At 43.2% G+C, this 20,459-nt stretch overlaps 1 protein-coding gene across 1 annotated transcript in view; it reads left to right on the plus strand.

Annotated features, from left to right (window-relative positions):
* The window catches only part of GNAI1 (G protein subunit alpha i1), a 59,738-nt gene that overhangs the window by 20,213 nt on the left and 19,066 nt on the right, over positions 1 to 20,459 (plus strand). Inside the window, exons 2-4 of the mRNA XM_030559459.1 lie at positions 5,717 to 5,759; positions 5,842 to 5,983; positions 13,896 to 14,053. Of these exons, the coding sequence (XP_030415319.1) occupies positions 5,717 to 5,759; positions 5,842 to 5,983; positions 13,896 to 14,053 (343 nt within the window). The remainder of the gene's footprint in view (positions 1 to 5,716; positions 5,760 to 5,841; positions 5,984 to 13,895; positions 14,054 to 20,459) is intronic.

The raw sequence follows: 20,459 nt of genomic DNA on the forward strand, positions 1-20,459 counted from the left end.
CACATCTCTCTCCCCTATCCTGGGACTAACAGGGCTACAACCACACTGCAAACAAACATTTTTTTTCTAGCATTCTCAAATGGAAGTTTAAATTCAACATGACCTATGAAATCATGACCAATTTCTCCATTGTATTATACTTTGATACTATTGTGATAATTATATATACTGTATTATACTATCATTATATAAACTGTTCTGCTTCTTAAATAGTTTTATTTGCTCATTCTGAAATACTATTTATCAGGCTTTATCAGCCCTAGTCAGCTCTTCCTGAGAAAGTTATGTATGTACCATATATACTCAATCATAAGCTGGTTCGTTTATAAGCTGACCTCGCCCACCCCAAGATGGATAAGTAAAAATGGAAACATTTTATGACCCATTCATAAGCCGACTCTATAATTCAGGGGTCAGCAAACTTTGGCTCCTGGGCCATCATGGTTTGTTTACCTTGAGTGTCTGCAGGCACGGATGTAACCCTAAGTAAACAAAGTGTCCCGACGTGTCAGCTGCTTACCCTGACATGCCAGGACAGCAACTAGTGGGGAAAAAAAAAATTTGGGGGAGAGAAGCTTGGGGTCAGGGGAGTAACCCCTGTGACCACTCCTCACATGACCTCACCCTAGCCTGGGACACCCACACTCTCCCCATCCTAGCCCTTCCCACCTTATCTGGGGAGGGCCAGGGGAGGATGTCTCTGGCCTGACTGGAGCTGCTCCAGCAGGTTGGGCCGAGTGGCATGGCCGCAGTATGTCAGCCTCGGAGCTGCAGCTGCTTCAAAGGCTAGGGAGAGAGCAGCATGGCCAGAAGTGGAGACGCTGGCCCTGCTTCTTTCCTTCTGGCTCTGCTGCCTCTCCTTGCTCTCTCTGTTGGGGGGAGGGGCTGTGTCCCACCTCTTCGTCTCTATACCCGTTCATAAGCTGACCCCCTTCTCTGGTGCCTCCCGTTTTTACTAAAATAATTCGGCTTATGAAGGAGTATTTACTGTAGTTATTTTAAGTTGTGAACGACTGAATTTGAAGAAATTAATGCAACTGAAGATAGAAAGATAAAAATAGAGCCCATCTAATCTTCTGTAGTTTGGGATTTTGACACAAACACAGGGGCGGCTTCAGGCCCCAGCACGCCAAGCATGCCGTGGGGGGCACTCTGCCGGCGCCGCTGGCCGTGCAGCTTCTGGACCTCCCGCAGGCATGGCTGCGGGAGGTCTGCCGAAGCCGCGAGACCAGTGGACTTCCTGCAGGCAAGCCGCCGAACGCAGCCTGCCTGCCGTGCTTGGGGCAGCGAAATGCCTAGAGCTGCCCCTGCACAAACAGACTGTTTTTATCCATTCCATCATTTCAGATTTCTTTACAGGCCACCTCATCATTAATATACAGTGCTACGCCACCATCTTTACCTTTGTTTCTGTCTTTCCTGAAAAGCACATCCCTTCAATACCTGTACTCCAGTTATGACTACTGTTCCACCATGTTTCTGTTATCCCTATAATATCTGTTTCCCCTTGCACCAGTTATTCTAGTACCTCCATATTGTTACCCAGACTCCTTGCATTTGGTGTACAAACATCTTAGTTGTTTCTACCTGGCTTCGCACAGATTCCTCACCTGATTAGGTACAGTCATTCTACTGCTAGTATCTCTTACTTGACTGGTGGTATCATTTGTTTGTGTTGAGCAGGTGGAGAACATTGTCCCTACCAAGTTTCTGCTAGAAGTAAGAAATAGGCCTTTGAGGACATAAGCAGCTCCTGTGACATACTTTGTTATTCATCTGCCCTAGCAGCACATACTGACAGTCTGTGGCCCACAGTTCATGTATACTGAACTTTCCCTTTATAGGTGGCCAGTGTAACTGACCATAACCAGGTCCAGTGCCAGGCACCAGCTAAGTATAGTGTACCTTACCTTACTGAAGTGCAGAGGTGGCTCAGATTTAGTTTAAGCAGGGAAGTGTCTCTCCTCATGAAGAGGGGAGGAAATTAGGAAAGTCTATAAAGAACACCTCAATACCTTAGGACTTGGTCCCTTTAAGGTGGCAAGGGGTGCTCAGACACCTCTTCAGCCAGCTGCCTATCCGTTTACTCAGGCAGTCCCTTTCACAACAACAGCTATGCCGCCCAGGGTAAGGAAGAGTTGAGGAAAAGAGGGTACAGGTCCAGTATATGCTTAGCCCTAGTGCTTCCCCTGTCTAAGGGCTTGACTACACTTAAAAGGCTGCCTCGGTGCAGCGGCAACGTTTCAGTGAACACTCCGTCTACACTAACAGGAGAGAGTCCCTTGTCGGCGTATGTACTTCCCTCCCTGAGAGGCAGTAGCTAAGTCGATGTAGTGCTGTCTGCCCCTGGGGTTAGGTTGATTTAACTGTGTTGCTCAGGGGTGTGGATTTTTCATATCTCTTTTCAATGTCGTCATACTGACCTAATTTCCTAATATAGACCAGCCCTTAGTCTTCTCCAGGAAAAAGGATGGGCCTATGTTGGGGGAAAAAATATAGGTTCTGCCTTTCCTTGGAAAAAGTCTGAACTCCCTTACTGAGAAAGGATAGTGGTTTTAGCAAAGAACCTAGGGAGATCTGGAGAAGCCCCCCATAAACTTCTGGAAATATCTCTGGTATAATCTCTCTCGCAAGGCCAAGGAGGGCCACGCTTCCTTGCTTCCCTGGAGGCAGGAGCAGTTCTAACAGCAGAGGCTCCTGCAGAAAGATTCACCCTCCATCAGGGAGCAGGAATCAAACACAGGAACTGGTCAAGCATCAGCAACCATAGAAATTAGCTCCTTCACATACCTAGCTCCTAGGAAAGTTGTCTGGGGGAAACTAGCAGGGACTTAGGGGGTAATTTATAAGCTGTAGTTCTTCTGCCTGCAGATGCACTCCAAGTTGTCAACACAGAGCTCTTAGTTTTGATGAGGGGCAGAAAGGTGACTGGAGACAAAGATCCTGGACAGGGAGAATAAAGGAAAGGTTTCCTCCTCCACTGATAAAAGACTAGCTCAAGCTGCATTTGACCCCTCTTCTTATTCTTGTAGCGAACAGTACAGTAGTGGAGAAACCAAACCAGCAGCCACTGGTGGCAGAGCTTCTCCTGTTCTTGCAGGTGTGTGCCCTCTGCAGAGGCAGGAACTATATAGTCAGAGTGTATGGAGTTCTTGAACTGTGCCTTCCAAAGTGAGAGCAAGCAGAAAGAGATGCCTCATGATCCCCTTCTATCCCAAATGGAAATCAGACTATTGTTCACTGAAGCTCTGCAGTCCTGTGGGGATTGCTTTCTTATCTCAGACCAATATGATTCAGATGATATGGAATGTTAGGTAGAAATTGTTCCTTCCACGTTGGAATATAGCAAATGCCAACAATAAGCTCTTGCTCACCACCTAGAAAAGCTAATGATCAGATGCAAAAAGGGCAAATATTTTATTCTCAATCTGGAATTCCTGGAGAAAATTGTGGTTTGGGGATTGTTTAATTTGGGGGGAGAGAGGTGGATTAACAAGGCTGCCTTTAAAATAGGCTGCCCACAAGACACAGCTATTGTTCAGTATCTAAAACTTCTCCCCCTCATCCATTCTTGGTACAGGGAGACCCTGATCTCAGTAGATAGAGCTGTTGACCAGAATGATTTTGTAGATTGAAAATTCCCTCAGCAAAGGTTTCAAGTCCTCCTCCATAAACCTGTGTTTCCATGGCACATTTGGTTCTGACATAGTGTTTTTTTCTTTGGTGGTTATTTATTTATTTTTAGTGATGTAGCTGCACTCATGCAGACCTCTAGTGTTAGTTGCATTAGTACAACTTGCCCCAGTTTGTCACTTTTTACATGAGTACAGTGGAGAATTTCACAAGTGTAGCTATGTAGACAAACCCTGAGGGGTAGGATGGAATTATGGGAAGGGGAAGAAAGATTCTTCTCCTTTCCAGTGTATAGTAGGCAGGAGGCACCAACTTTTATCAACCTCTAGTAAGTATGTCTAATACTAAAGTTGGAGGACTAGTGTAGTCAATCCTCTTTCCCTTCCTATCAGTTGAGATGGGGAAATATTTGTCCCTGGAGCTCACTGATGGTGTTGGGGAACCCTCATCTCCCTTCCTTTGCTTCTCATGTCTATCTGTGGCTGTATGGAATGTGATTGTGGTACCATATAAGGGTTCTATCAATAGGAGTTTGGGATGGCTGCATTATTCATGAGTAGTGAAGCTACAAGTGAGTTATGAAGTCTTCAGAAGAACCTCTGAGAATATGTATGTAGTGTGTGTATGTGCGTGTACACACACTCTTCAGATTGTGGTAAAATGTACCGTCCCAGGCACAGAATTTATGTCCATTTTTTACTATGATGAAGTGATAAATAAAAAACCCAAGATTACTTACATATGGAGGAGAGGGAATCATTCATTGCTGTATATTTCAAATGAATAACAAATTACTTACACAAATGATTTTCATAACTTTTTAAAAAGTATAAATTGTTCTTAGACTGAATCTCATACAACTTTTAGCCCAATTCAAGCTGAAAGACATGTTAAGTGCCAGAAGCTGACTAATGAAATGATTGACATAGTGTACTAAAAGGTGTACCTAGTTTTTGTTAATGCGGTCCCATTATGCCTTCATAAGTTCGTGCTAGCAGGGTCTACCTGGGGCAGCTCCGGTAAACACTTTAGTGTGCTTTGCAACTCACACACCCATAGCCTGCATTGCGAGGCCCCACAGAGAAGCCTTTAGATGTAACAGTAATGACATTTTGATTACACTGTCTTCCAGGAGAGGTATTGTGAAAACATGTGAGGGAAAAAGTTGTCAAGGTATTGGTTTAGTTCAGGGGTGGGCAAACTTTTTGGCCTGAGGGCCACTTCTGGGTATGGAAATTGTATGGCGGGCCATGAATGCTCACGAAATTGGGAGTTGAGGTGTAGGAGGGAGTGAGGGCTACAGCTGTGGGTGTGGGCTCTGGGGTGGGGCTGGGACCAAGGGGTTCAGAGAGTGGGAGGGGGATCGGGTGGGGCAGGGGGTTGGGGCATGGGAGAGGGTCAAGGTTGAAGGCTCTGAGGGGCATGTACCTCAAGCAGCTCCTAGAAGCAGTGGTATGTCCCCTCTCTGGCTCCTATGCAGAGGCGCATCCAGGTGGCTCTGTGTGCTGCCCCTTCCACAGGGGCAGCGGCAGCGTGTGAAGCCCATTGGCTGCGCATATTCGTTGGAGCCAGATAAGAGACGGAGCAAGCCTCCAACCTCGCTCCCTGGCTAGAGCGGGACAAGCCCCCAGCCGTGGACCCAGGTTCCAGATGGGAGCTTGAGGACCAGATTAAAACGTCTGGAGGGCTGGATGCAGCTCACGGGCCATAGTTTGCCCACCCTGGGTTTAGTTAGTAGATTCTACACACATGTATTTGGCCGTTTGTTTGTATTATAAATTCCTGCAATTTTTTTAAATGAGAAGATTGTGTGGCTTGATGGAGTATAGCTATGAATATAAAGGTATTGCAGAGTTAAATCTCCTCCTATTGTAAGTGTCTAAAACAAGATATTGTAATTTAAACTTCCTGCCTGATGTTAAAAGGTAACTTGTAAAAATTTGTGTTTTAAAATTCTTCAGTAATATATCAGTTGTTAAGGGATTCTTGAAAGATGAAAACTGACTTTTTAACTGCTAGCTTTGGAAACGAAGGGAAGTCAAGAAGAATGTCTTTTAATAATTTTTACCCTTTTATTTTTCAGGAGCTGGTGAATCAGGGAAAAGCACAATTGTAAAGCAAATGAAGTAAGTATGGTTAAAAGATATAACTGAAATGATTTACTTGCTTCCATTTGAATAGAAGACTTAACATTATTTTCCTCCATAGGATTATCCATGAAGCTGGTTATTCAGAAGAAGAATGTAAACAATACAAAGCTGTTGTCTACAGTAATACCATTCAGTCCATTATTGCTATCATTAGAGCAATGGGGAGATTGAAGATAGATTTCTGTGATCCAACAAGGGCTGTGAGTATTGAAGTACATACAAATGTAGATATGCCGCTAACATGTCATATGTTGTTCAAGCATCATTTTCTGTCCATTGTTGCTTCATGGTAAAGATATTAGAATTTTTTTTTCCAGTATCCACACTCCAAAAAAGAAGAGAAGAAAAAACCCAAACTCCTTAGAGTGAGAAAAGTACTTTTCAGAATAACACAGAATCTAACGTTTCAGAGTAGCAGCCATGTTAGTCTGTTTCCGCAAAAAAGAACAGGAGTACTTGTGGCACCTTAGAGACTAACAAAGGTGTGAGGATACTTAACGTGGGGAAATACATAGTATCCTTTCACCTCTTGTCAACTGTCTGAAATGGGCCATCTTGATTATCACTACAAAAGGTTTTTTTTTCTCCTGCTGATAATTGCTCATCTTAATTAATTAGCCTCTTAGAGTTGATATGGCTACTTCCACCTTTTCATGTTCTGTATGTGTGTATATATATCTCCTTACTATATGTTCCATTCTATGCATCTGAAGAACTGGGCTGTAGCCCACGAAAGCTTATGCTCAAATAAATTTGTTAGTCTCTAAGGTGCCACAAGTACTCCTGTTCTTTTTACAGAATCTAAAGAACTTTGGCAACATTTATACAAACCTACCTTGTCTTACAGGTGCAGACAGACAAAAATATTAATAGTCCACTTTTAACATTCCAAATAAATGACAGACAATTTTCCTTTGCAGGAGGTTTGATTTATAGAGCACCGTAAATGTCATTGCACTTTACATGGTATATGGCTGTTCAAATTTTCTTTCTGCCTCATGTGGAGAAGGGATTTGAACTTATTTCCTACCTCGCAAGTGAATGCCCTAACTGCTGCTCTACACAGTCATTCTGCTCCTCTGTCCGAATGCATAATTATTTATTCATTTATAGACATTGGAACAGTTTCAACAGGAAAAATTGAGACTCTGCACCAGAATATCCCATAGCACAATGCTTCAGGCACTCACCTGAGAGATGAGAAATTTTGTTTTCAGATTGCTTCTACACATCAGACATGGGAGAATTGTACCCACGTCTCCCACGTTCTGGGTGAGTGCTCTGACCACTGAGCTGAAGTTTATAAGGTGGGCCTCCCCTTTTGTGTGAGTTTAGGCATGCCCTGAGCACACCTGCCAGATCAGGCCCTGCAGGTGAGTTTGGTGGGGAAATGCCTAGTTTGATGGCTAAAGCATAAGAGGTACCAACGCACCTAGACTCAGGCATCTGTCTGCATACACACTTGCAGAAATTTGGGTATCCAGGGACTTTTAACAGAGGATACTCAAGCACCCAGGGATTTTAAGTATCTACAGAATTAGGCATTGGATAAGAAAGGGTTTTGAGGACCTCAGTAACACCCAGATGTTGGATTTAACACCTAAAATGGCAGTCCGTACCCTGGAATGCATAAAAAGTTATTGTACTCAATGGAGGTGGAGGTCAGTGTGTGGAATATTCATTGGCTGCAACAGCTGAAGCAGGAAGTAGCCCCGGTATGGGCTAGTCTTCACAGAAGGGACACAGAGGAAGGGGAGAGATTCTGCAGATCATGTACTGAAAGAAACTTGTAAAGTATTCATTTGTATTACATGTTTTATTTATTATTTAGTACTTTAGGGTCTTGTACCATATTTACTTTTTCCTCACACGTCAAGATTGCAAGCTTGAATGACAGAAAGGGGGTGGGTGGGAATAAAGAACAAGGGGAAGAAAAATGGTTTTATCATGAAAGAAGCACCATTTTATATGTTGACGCTTTGCATTTTTATACCTCTTTTTTGTGAATGTCTCAAACCCACTTTTTTCTAACATTAATGACTATAGCCACAATGCCCCTATGTAGTAGCCATTATCATAATTTTGCAGGGAAGAGTGTGAACAGAGATTTTCAGCTGTCTAAGGCCACCAAGTCAGTGGCAAAACTGGGAATAGAACTCAGATCTTCAGATTTCAGTCCTATATTTAGATTACTAGATAATGCTGCTTTGCTTTTGACATTGAGTTTATAGTCATGGGTAAGACAGAAATGATAATGGTTTGGCTAATAAGGGGTACTAGATCATTAGTTTTCTTGTTATATATGAAACAAGAAAATTTATATAGATAATAATGTGCTCAGAACCTGCAAATTATGCACACATCTAGTCTATATGACCTTGTTTCTGTCATTGTTACCCTCATTTTCCTCACCTGTTGCTTAGTTTGTTCTCCAACTGGGTCTCTCTTGCCTTTTTGTAATCTCTCTAGGACAGGCATTGTCTCTGTGTGGCTTAACCTGGCTCCCTGGGAAGGGAATTGTGGTGATCTTCTACTCCTGAGGGAATTATGCAACACTGCACATGCGCAGATTTTTTTTTTCCCCAACAGAAAATCATTCTGCCTCAGATTTCTGCATTTCCACCTTTTGCTCACCAGAAGTGGCTGTGGTTCCAGAACAGGTGGCTGGGTTCATGTTGCTGGCTGTTCTGGCACCACAGTGGCCTCTGGTGGGTGAAAGGTGGAACTGCAGCAATTCTTAGGAAGAATGTATTTCCTGCATGGGGGAAAAATTATGCACTAGACATGAATTTTGCAGTGGCGCAGAATTCCCCCAGGTGTAAATGTTGAACTGACAGCTTTTGGGTGGGTGGTGACTCTTTACTGTGATGGTATTCAAAAATAATTACTATATTAATAGTGGTAACGAGGAGATGGAGAGATAAATTAGTGACTCATAAGGAGGAGATGATTAAGTTTTCTGTGACATTTTTTTCTTTGTGTAATGCATAAATTTAGTCGGGTCACTTGTTTCCTGTCTGTAGGAACAGGACAAACCCAATTCTGTTTGTTTTGTAAAAAATTACAATAGTCTAGACTTCTGGGTGCATATATACAAATTCACTATATATATATATATGGAAATAAAGTTGATACTATTGTTCTGAATTCTTGCTGCAGTGTAAATTTACATGTTGACTCTGAGAAAATAGGTCATTTAAGTAGCTCTGTGGACTTGGTTTATCTCGAATTGGCATGCTTGATGGGGGACAAAACCTTCAGCATATATAGCTCTGTAGTATCAACGTTCACTTTATTTAAACCCTTCAGCAAGCAGAAAAGGTCTGTGTGTGTGTGCGTGCATATATGTATATAATATACACACCCCTATCCCAGTATAACGCTGTCCTCAGGAGCCATTATAGGTGAAACCACGTTATATCAAACTTGCTTTGATCCACCAGAGTGTGCTGTTCTGCCTCCCCGGAGCGCTGCTTTACCATGTTATCTCTGAATTCGTGTTATATCAGATCACGTTATATTGGGCTAGATGGGTGTGTGTGTGCACACGCACACACTAACTTTTCACTTAACATCCCCTGCTTAACGTTATTTCAAAGTTATGTCGCTGCTCCATTAGGGAACATGCTCGTTAAGTTGTGCAGTGCTCCCTTATAACGTCGTTTGGCTGCCTGCTCTGTCCACTGCTTGTAAGATTCTGTGGAAGAACAGCGACTTTACAAGGGAGCATTGCACAAGTTCCTCTTTCTGGCGTCCTCCCCCTCCCTCCCAGTGCTTCCCCCCCACCAAACAGCTGTTTGGTGGCACTTAGGACTTTCTAGGAGGGCGGGGGAAGTGCTGTGTTCCCACTCCTCCCCCTCCCTCCCAGCAAGTCCTGAGCGCTGCCAAACAGCTGTTTGGCAGCAGGGAAGCACTGGGAGGGAGGGGGAGGAGCGGGGATGTGGCGTGCTCTGGAGAGGAGGTGGAGTGGGAGCGGGAAGAGGTAGGCCTGGAGTGGAACAGGGCCAGGAAGAGGTGGGCCTGGAGCATCCCCAGGCAAAGTCAGCGCCTGTTATTCTGTGAGGAAGCTGCTACTGTGCCTGTGTGGGGTAAGCCAGGGGCACCTCCCAACCACAGTACAGTACTGTACAGTATATAATGCCTTTTGTCTGCCCCCCCAAAATTTCCTTGGTACGTAACCCCCGCATTTACATTAAATCTTATGGGAAAATTGGATTTGTTTAATATCATTTCACTTAAAGTTGTATTTTTCAGGAACATAACTACAACATTAAGTAAAGAGTTACAGTGTGTGTGTGTGTTTATATGTGTGTATATATATGTATGCAAATATGTGTATATAACTTATTTTCCTGAAAGTGACTTTGGTCCAGCTAAATCTGTCAGTGTAGTCTTGGTATGAAAAATAGGAAATCAGGGGAAGTGTGTTTTGAGGCTCTTTCTTTCTGCTTTATTGTCAGTACATACTCTCTCCTCCCACTACACCATCACCCAGCAGGCCAGAGATGATGCCAAATTTGGAAGAGTACTGCTGCAATCTGCATGTCTGTGAACTCTAAACCCACCTTGGGTATCGCTTGTGAGTCATCTAATGTGGAATGGACATGACCAAGTTCTTGAAGAAGAAAAAATGGTTACTAATGTTTCCATAACTATTTTCTTTCAAAATGTGTGATTCATGTCCATTCCATGACCCACCCTCCTGCCCCTCTGTCAGAGCTAGTCAGCAAGAAGGAACTGAGAGGGTAAGGGGCCAGCCAGGCCCTTTTTACCAGCACATGGCACCAGAGGGCGCTAGAGCCAGCCTTCCAGATACCACTGAGAGGAAAATCTCTGGTGATGGTGCATATACACCTAATGTAGAATGGACATAAGCAACACATCGCAAAGAACAGTAGTTATAGAAAAGTAGTAACTGTTCTTTCCTGAAGGGAAGCCCCTCTATTCCAGAATGTTTAAGGGAAGGATGGAAGAAACCCCACTTTACCTAACTTCATAAAAAGAAGAGTTGATCCTAATGCCCCCTAATACAGCCACACTTGGTGTGTCTACTGTTTCTATAAAGGGAAATGTAGCACTGAAGGATAAGTATAACTCATGAAACAAAAAGTAGATTTGTTGATGGAATTGGAGGTGGGATGAAGAGATGCATGTGATTGTTCTGTGCTCCATAAATTGTGCCCTGCATCATGCAGCCCCTATTTACATTTCTAACCTGGTCACCTTTTGAATCCAAGGTCTCCTATTCCTTTCCATTCCACCAAAGATACCAGTCTAATTGAAACCTACTTTCCATCTTCTGCAGCCGGAGCTGTGTCTGTGTCTCTTGCCATGCTCCCCTTTTCTTTTTAGTATGTTTCTCAGTTCTGTTGTCAAGGCTGCACTGTTTTATTCAAATCATTCCACAGAAATCACCTCTGCCACTCTCAAAAAAAAATGCTTATACTTCAAAACAAAACAAATATTTCAACTACTCAGATGTATATATTCATAAAGAGAATATCTGTGTATTTAACAAATGTCCTTTCTTGGTGTCTGTTACTACTTCAGTTGTTTATGTAATCCATTGTTGAGATTCTGCTCCTTGGGGCAGGGTTTTTTCATCTCTGTATTTAAGTGTGTAGAACAGCTGTGGTCAAATTCTGCCCTCAGTTACACCTGTCAGTCTAATTGTCCTTCAGTGAAAGTTTTGCTCTTGTAAATGAAGGCAAAATTTGAACTGAAATCTCTTTCCTGGAGAACTGGGACCCATATTTGAGTTTGTGGCAAACAAGCAAGCCTTGCCTGTGAGAGAATGAGAGCAAAAAGATCAGAACATACAATTCTCTTGATGTTGGGAGATGCCATTCCTGTACTATCATGTCAAACAGATCTGAAAATTAAGCCATAAGGAAGGTTTCTTTTTCTTGTGCTTAGACTTGTGTGTATTGAAGGTCAGAGCAGTATAAGTGTAAGATAAGAAATTTTTAACTAGTAATACTATGATATGACTTATGAATTCCACAGTGTCCTAATATGATGATATAATAGTTAACCCCCCTCAAAACAAGAACTGCTTTTCATTCTCATCATATCTAGAATGAGAGGAGAAATAAAATGCAATAATCTGATATATGTATCACAAAAATTACTCATGGTTGAACAGTTTTCTATATTCTGCTTTTTATTCAACAGTTCAGTTTTTAAACCCCCCATATTTGTTTTATTAAAAACTATTAACTGCTCGATGTTGGCCAGCATTGAGAGAGAATGGATTCTTGCTGGGTAAAATAGACTTACAGGTTAATACCTCTTCTATTTTTTCCAAAAATACTAGAAAACATTTTATTGTATATTGAGACGATTGGTTACCTGATGCATCTGCTGACAGAAGAGGAGGAATGCTTTGAGGAGGGCTAGCAATTTATGGCTTCTACTCACAGCTGATTTTTTTTTTGTAGGTCTTTAAGAAAGAGTGTACTACAAATTCAGAATTCACGTAAATGTATCTGTAAAAATTTGAGTGTAAATATAACTGTATCCAGTTGGTTTTGAGGGCTAAAATGGGATTGGAGTTTGGCTTCAAATTGAAATACGTTGGTTCCACTTATTTTTCTTGTTGAGATCTTACAAATTTCTTTATCAATAAAATTTAGTGTCTTCACGCAAATATTTGATTTACTACCAGTCAATATATTAAAAACTTCAATTAATAATAGGCTTTTATTTTCTACAGTTGGATGGACAGACTCAGACTTGTGCTACTCTACTAAAAATAGATGTGTAGCTGTTCCAGCTTGGGCTTTGAAGCCTAGGCACGAGTGGGCTTCAGAGCCCGAGCTCCAACCTGAGTTGCAACTTCAAAGTACTGTCTACACTGCTATTTTTAGTGTGGTAGTGTAACCTTTGGGTGGGCTCGAGTTCACTTCATTGCCCTTCTCCAGTGCCTTAAAAAAACCCAGCTCCCATAGAAAAGCAGCAAGAGACCCAGAATTCTGTCTCTAAAGATTTTTCAGCAATGATTCTACAGGGTCAACCTCCCCACATTCAAGTCCCAAAAAGAACAAAAGGAATAAGCTTAATTAAGTACCAACTTTATAAAATCTTATGATAAAGAAACATAGTTAATAATTTATTTTTTACAGCATAACATGGCTGCTTTCTAATCCACATATGTTATCTTCACAGTTTATACGTAAGCATAAATAAAGAAAACAAATTAAATCTAAACAGGTCAGTCCCCACAGAAACCCAGTTAAAAGAAACTGAGTTCCCAAAAGCTTAGGTTGAGTTCACCTGAGTCTCTGTTAGTCTTTGATCACAAAATGTATATAGTCTGCTGAGTTAAAAGCAACATCTCACCACATGTTTGTAGAAATCTTTTGTTGGAATTCCATTTTGTTGGAATCCATGAAGACTCTTTCTCCTGCTCTGCTGAAATGAACTCAGTTAGCTACAATTAATCAACCACTTAGTTCAGTATATAGATTTGTTTTTTTTTAAACTGCTGCAAAATGCTTTAGAGTTTGGGACAACAGTCTGCTTTCTGCTCCAGGAGCACAGCTTCTCCCAAACTAGGGCATATGGCCTTTTGTAAAGTAACTGCCCTGACTACTTGCCTTCATGGATTCTGAGTTCAGGAACAAGGAACCTATTTAGCATTTCCAAAACTGCCACACCCAAGTCCAGAAACTTCTGAATGTGGAGATCTAATTGTGCATCTGCCTAGCAATAAGGACCCAGGCACAACTTATTCCTACCCCACCCCCATAGATCTCTTAAAGAGATCTCCCTGTTAGGCACATGGGTTACAGTAGCATGAGCTCTGTGAGACCTAGTCTGCCAGCCTGGGTCGGGAGGCCACTGTCATGGGCTGTGTAGACATACTAATTTCCTTAGTCTATTAATTCATCCATTTGTTGTGGACTGCGCTGATGCTTTTAAGTCATTCTATTAACTTAAAGGAATGATATCTGGGGCAAAAATCTGTCTGGGGATTGGCCCTGCTTTGAGCAGGGGAGTTGGACTAGATGACCTCCCGAGGTCACTTCCAACCCTAATCTTCTATGATTCTATGATTTCTGCTCTAGTTTTTTTTTACCCTCAAGTTTTCTGTTTCCATGTTTCTTACAGGATGATGCCCGACAACTCTTTGTACTAGCTGGAGCAGCAGAGGAAGGATTTATGACCACGGAACTTGCAGGAGTTATCAAGAGATTGTGGAAAGATAGTGGAGTTCAAGCCTGTTTCAATAGATCCAGAGAATACCAGCTTAATGACTCTGCAGCTTAGTAAGTGTAGAACTCATACTATGTTGATGAGAGTCTTAGAAGTACCTAGATAGAGGTGTCCTTTTCTGGGATCAGACAGTTGCAGCAGTCCTGAAATAGAAGCCTGAACTCGAAGAAAAGGAGCTGGGTGGGGAACCTAAGTGTTGTGCTGGAATTAACAGGTCAAGTCTGTTAATGTAACAGAGCAGTTAATGTAAGAAATAAAAACTAACAGGTACTCTCGAGTGCTTTATATGGCCAGTTGTTTTATTTCTGCCCATATAGTGGAGGTGGAGGGAGTTGTGGTCTCAAGGCTACTTGTTCCGTATATGGAAACCTTTCATGACTGTTGGCTCTGAATCAGCATTGTCAATTGAACTTTGCTTCACTTCCATTACGTTGGTATTTTTGGGTGCTACCACGGTATTAATTAGGATTTGTCTTTGTTGTGCTAGGCACTGTACAGATGCATAGATAGATATAGTTCTTGCCCCAATGAGTTTAAAACTAATTAAGACTAGATGCTGCAGCAAGAGAGGAAAAACAGATGGAAAATATGGTAGGAGGAGGATGATAAAAGTACTAAGATGAAGCAATTACAGGCTTGTGATGTGTAAATCATGATTCTGAATTATCTGAAAGGATTCTAAGTTTAATAAATCTTCTGTTCCTGATTGCTCTTCAAATATGCTGTTACTAGTTTTTTTTGCAGTAGAAAGGAAAAGGATTGGGGCAGAGTGGCTGAAGCATATCTGAAGCATAAATTACCAAGACCGAGCAGGACACCGGCTAAATGATTGGTTTAATTTTCAGTTCAAATCCATATATAATGAACAAAAACATGATGCCATTAGTGCACTGAGAAACTATAGTATCAGTATTTCTCAAACTTTTTGATACCAGGGACTGGCTTGTTGCCTTCCTAAACTGTGTCAGGGAGATCTCGGGGACAGGCATTGGTCTACGGATCGGTTGTTGAAAAACACTGCTGGAGAGATCTCCAGCCTGCTTTTATCTGCTCTGCACCTGAATGACAGCTTGAACTTTCTAGACTCTTCAAGCCATCGAGAATAGGGACAAACAGGATGAAACTCAAGATAGCAAATAACTTAATGGAAAGATAAGCCTGAAGAAAGCACATCCAGGACAAAAACAACTGGAAAGTCACTTTTGTGGGTCATTTTCCTACTTCTCATAAGATCCCTCAAAGTCTCTATGGCTTCAGTCTTTTAGGTAACTAGCTTTATTGGGGAAATAGTCATTTCTTTTTGAGTGATAGTCCCTATTATATTCTACATGCGCCCGGAGCCGAAGCTTTTCAAAGTAGTTTTGCTCAGTGGTCTGCATATTTGCTCTTGTATTGCCTTGTGGTTTTGCCTGAGTGATAAAAGTCTGCACCACTTGCTGGATCTGCTGGTCCCAGTGCCAGATCTGTGTACCCCTCCTGCTTTGGCTGGTGGCATCCCAGATGCCTTTACCGGTTCTGGATACTATTGACTCTGGGAAAACTCGGAAACACTCCTAGCCCTCACAAACTGTTCACTCTGGAGGGAGCTACATCACTGCATGTTTTTTGTTTTGTTTTAATGGAGATATCCTATCTCCTAGAACTGGAAGGGACTTTGAAAGGTCATTGAGTCCAGCCCCCTGCCTTCACTAGCAGGACCAAGTACTGATTTTGCCCCAGATCCTTAGGTGGCCCCCTCAAGGATTGAACTCACAACCCTGGGTTTAGCAGGCCAATGCTCAAATCACTGAGCTATCCCCCCTGTTCTGATGCACTCACCTCTGTAGAGAGCTCCATCTCATGCGTTATATCTACCATCTGCTGACCATACCCCTCTAACACATCCTGTTCCATCGGCACTGGCATTCATGCAAGACTCCGACTTCTCTGAATCTGACAACCTGGACATTCAGCATGGTCTACCATTTCCATTGAGGAAACACGACTACCAGAGGGTTCCAATAGCTCCCAGTTTCCCCTTTTGACTTACCCAAGAAACTGGTTTCTTTCTACTTGGGCACAAGCATAACAGCAGCAGGATCAACTGGGTTGGCCATATTGGAGCTCATGGCCCCAATATATTCCTCTGGAATAGTCTCATTAGGCTCAGGAGAACTCCCCTGTTTCACCGTCCCACCCTTTGTCTGGCAGAGGTTCAGAAATGGGGTTAGACGAGGCACCAATCAGGCCAGGTCCAACGGTACTGGTGGATCGGGAGAGATTCCCTTCGTCATCTCCAGATGCAACTGTGTCATCAACACCTTCCTCCCTACCCGATGCCTATCATCAGTTTCAAGACCTCCTATGGAGATAGCCATTGTCTTTGAGATCCCACTGGAAGAGGTGTGGGACAGTCAGCACTGGTTACGAGATATTCTGCATACATTAGTACCAGTAAGGGTGGCCTTACCAATCAATAATGCTATTCTTCAGCCAGCACACAGTGTGTGGCATATCCTGGATGTGTGTACCAACCCCAAAGAGGGCTGCAAAAAGGTACTACGCCTCTCTCCCCTCCTCCCAAACCCCATGACCAGAACTTTTATTTTCACACCCTCCACCTAACGTCTTGATAATACAGGCTGCAGTAGAGCAGACCAAACAACAGGGAAGGTAAGAGACCTGACCTCATGGGTTGAACAGTCTTCTCCTCAATTGGACTGCAGTTCCAGATCTCTAATAACTTGGCACTGATGGCCAAGAATGGCTTCATGAACTATGGCGGGATGGAGGAATTTGCAGATAAGTTACCTCATTAGAATTGTACTTGATTCCAAGCAATTGTACAGAAAGGCAAGTTTGTCACTAAGTCCATACTTCAGGCTGAAGCTGGTTCAGTGGATATGTTGTGTGTATTGGTGACTGGAATTGTCATGAGAAAGGAATCCTGGTTACACTTCTTGGGTTTCCCTAGAGAGGTGCAGAACACTACTGAGGACCTTTCCTTCAATGAATCACACCTCTTCAACCAGAAAACTGATGATTCCTTACACTATCTAAAAAACTCTAGAGCAGTGGTGGGCAACCTGCAGCCCACGGTTGGATGGGCCGCTGCTTCCAGCAGCTCCCGATGGCTGAGAGCAGTGAAATGTGTCCACTGGGAGCTGCGGGGAGGCCGTGCTTGCGGATGGTCCTGAGGTTCAAAGTGGGACAACGGCACTTCCAGTACAGGGTTCTCCCATTCAGATTCACCACTGCCCCATGAGTTTTTACAAAGGTTTTCTCTGTGGTAGCGACTCACCTATGATGTCATGGAATCCTTTACTTCCTCTATCGGGACAACTGGCTGTTGGCAGTGTGGTCCAAAGAGGAAGCTCAAGCATTGATATCCCAGCTTCTTCTATTTCTCTCCTCCCTAAGAGTGAGCATCAATGTCGAAAAATCAACTTTGTGCCCTCTTCAGTCCCTGGAATTCATAGGAGCTCACATTGATGTGATCTCTGCAGGAGCTTAAATGCCACAGGTCAGATTCCAAAGCCTACTGAACCAAATAGCCCTGATAAGCTCCAACTCTTTTGTCTCTGCCAAGACGTGACTTTCCATTTGAGGGCAAATGGCGGTGTGCACATACATCACACACTTCACCTGCCTGCATCTTTGTCGTCTACAGCTGTGGCTGCAAAAAATCTATTCTCCAATGCACCAATCTATGCACACCCTACTTAACATTCCACCCAATGTCATCTCTTCTTTTTGGTGGTGGACAGACCTGCTACAAGTCTGCTCCGGGATGCCCTTCCTCCCATCCTTGCCAACCTTGATATTCATATTGGGCGTGTCACTCACACGCTGGTGTAGTGTATCTCAACCTTTCCAGACTATTGTACCCTTTTCAGGAGTCCAATTTGTTTTGTGTACCCCAGGTTTCACTTCACTTAAAAACAACTTGCTTACAAAATCAGATATAAAAATACAAGTATGACAGCACAGTTACTGAAAATTGCTTACTTTCTCATTTTTACCATGTACTTATAAATCAATTGGAATATAAATATTGTACTTACATTTCAGTGTATTGTATATAGAGCAGTATAAACAAGTCATTGTATGAAATTTTAGTTTGTGTTGATTTTGCTAGTGCTTTTTATGTAGCTGTTGTAGAAATAGGCAAATACCTAGAGGAGTGGATGTGCCCTCTGTAAGACCTCTGCATACCCCAGGGGTACGTGTATCCCTGGTTGAGAACCACTGGGCTGGGACACTTACATTGGAGATCACATGACACAAGGCACCTGGACCCATGTGAGAGTCCAGGATGCACAGAAACATACTCGAACTTGGAGCAGTACACAAAGTATGTTGCATGTTCTTACCAGCTATCTGCTATTGCCACATCCTTGTCATGTCAGACGCCACCACCACAGTATACTACATAAACAAACAAAGTGGCACATGGCCCCAGTGCTGTGTATGGAGGCAACTCACATCTGGGAATGGTGCATTGCACATCATATCCTTTTGTCAGCAGCCTACCTACCTGGCACCCAGAATATGATCACAGATTCAGCAAGACCTTTGCAACCAACCACAAATAGGAGTTGCACGAAACGATAATCACAGACAACTTTGGTCGCTGGGTACACCAATCAGAGACCTTTTTGCACCAGCACCAAGTGCACCCAGTATTGCTACAGGAGAAGACTCGGTGCTCACTCACTGATCAACGCTCTGGTCATCGATTGGTCAAACTAGACACTATATGGTGTCCCCCCTCCTTTTATTCCCTCCCCCCCCCACGGTATCCTCCACAAACTCCGTCAGGACAGCACAACAGCCATTCTGATCTCTCCATTTTGGTGTCATCAGTTCTGGTTCCCTCTTCTCCACATGTTGAAACAACCTCCTCTCCAACTCTGGACATTTCTGGAACTGCTGACAAAACAATGGCAGACTCAGGCATTGAGATCCATGGAAGCTACACTTACCAGCATAGATTTTGAATGGACACCTCCATTAGCACAAGAATGCTCATTGGCAGTGCAAGACCTCTTCTCCAGTAACCAAAAGGACTCCACAAGGTGATCCTGCTAGGCCAAATGGACATGCTTCACCTCCTGGGCCCAAGGGCAAAGTCTTTCCCCCAAAGCTGTGGGCATCCCTATGCTTTGACTATTTCCTCTACCTGAAAACCTCAGGACTCAATCTCAGCTCTGTCAGAGTGCATGTAGTCACCATTAGTGCTTTCCACCCTCCAGTAGATGGGTATTTGATTTTTACCCACCCCTGGACCGTCCGATTCTGGATGGACCTTTTATGTAAATATCTGTCAATTTGGCCTATCACTCCCCGATGGGACCTCGACCTAGTCCTTACTTCTTTAATGAACTCTCCCTTTGAACCGCTGGCATCAAGCCCTCACACGCGTGCTCGCTCTCTCTCTCTCCTGTCCATGAAGGTAACATTCCTTGTTGCTATTACTTCAGGGAGGAGGGTTGGTGAACTGGGAGCCGTCATTTCACCACATTAGGTAAGGACAAGGTCTCACTGTAACGGCATCCCAAGTTTCTGCCAAAAGTGGTTTCCCAATTCCATCTCATCCAACCCATACATCCACCTACCTCCTTTCCAAAACCACATGCTTCTAATGAGCAATGGTGGCTTCATTCCCTTGATGTGTGTAGGGCCATAGCCTTTTATCTACAAAGGACGAAGCCGTTCCTGAAGTCTCCCAGGCTATTTGTTGCCATAGCTGAGAGAATTAAAGGACACACCATTTCCACCCAGAGAATCTCTCAGTGGGTCTCAGAGTTTATTAAGTGTCACTATCAATTGTCAGGGAACTCCCCACCAGATGGGATACAAGCCCATTCTACAAGAGCACAAGCATCAACCAGAGCCATGCTCCATGATAGATCCCTTGCGAACATATGTAAGGCAGCCACATGGAGTTCAGTACACACCTTTTCCTCTCGCTATCCTCTAGTACATGATGCTGCGACGGATGCCTCATTCGGTGCAGTGGTCCTCCGTTCTACGGTTCCATCATCTTCCTTGCACCTTCTTGTCAATCACCCTCAGTGGAATACAATCGGTACTAATACAATCAATCGAAACCACAAGGCAATAAAAGGTGCCTCTGTGGACCATCGAGCAATATTACTTTGAAAAGCTCCAGTGCATGTGTATAACCCTCAGTGGATTACATATAGGGAGCACACATCTCGGAGAACCTACAGTAACCTTCTCTTCTCTTTCCTGCAATTTTATAATGACAGCATAGTTTACTGAACACCCCTAATTATATCCCTGAAGTTGATGATTTCTGATCATATAGGTAGCCGTTTCTTTTTTCTGTTCCTTTTCAGAGTGAATGCAAATAAAAATCACACATGTACTGTATTAAAAGAACTGAACTGATGGCATGCATCTCAAGAGTTTCAGAAAGTAAAACACAAGGCTTTGTTTTCAAGACTATCTGAC

Source organism: Gopherus evgoodei, chromosome 1 (genome assembly GCF_007399415.2).
Source record: "Gopherus evgoodei ecotype Sinaloan lineage chromosome 1, rGopEvg1_v1.p, whole genome shotgun sequence".
In the NCBI taxonomy this organism is placed as follows: Eukaryota; Metazoa; Chordata; order Testudines; family Testudinidae; genus Gopherus; species Gopherus evgoodei.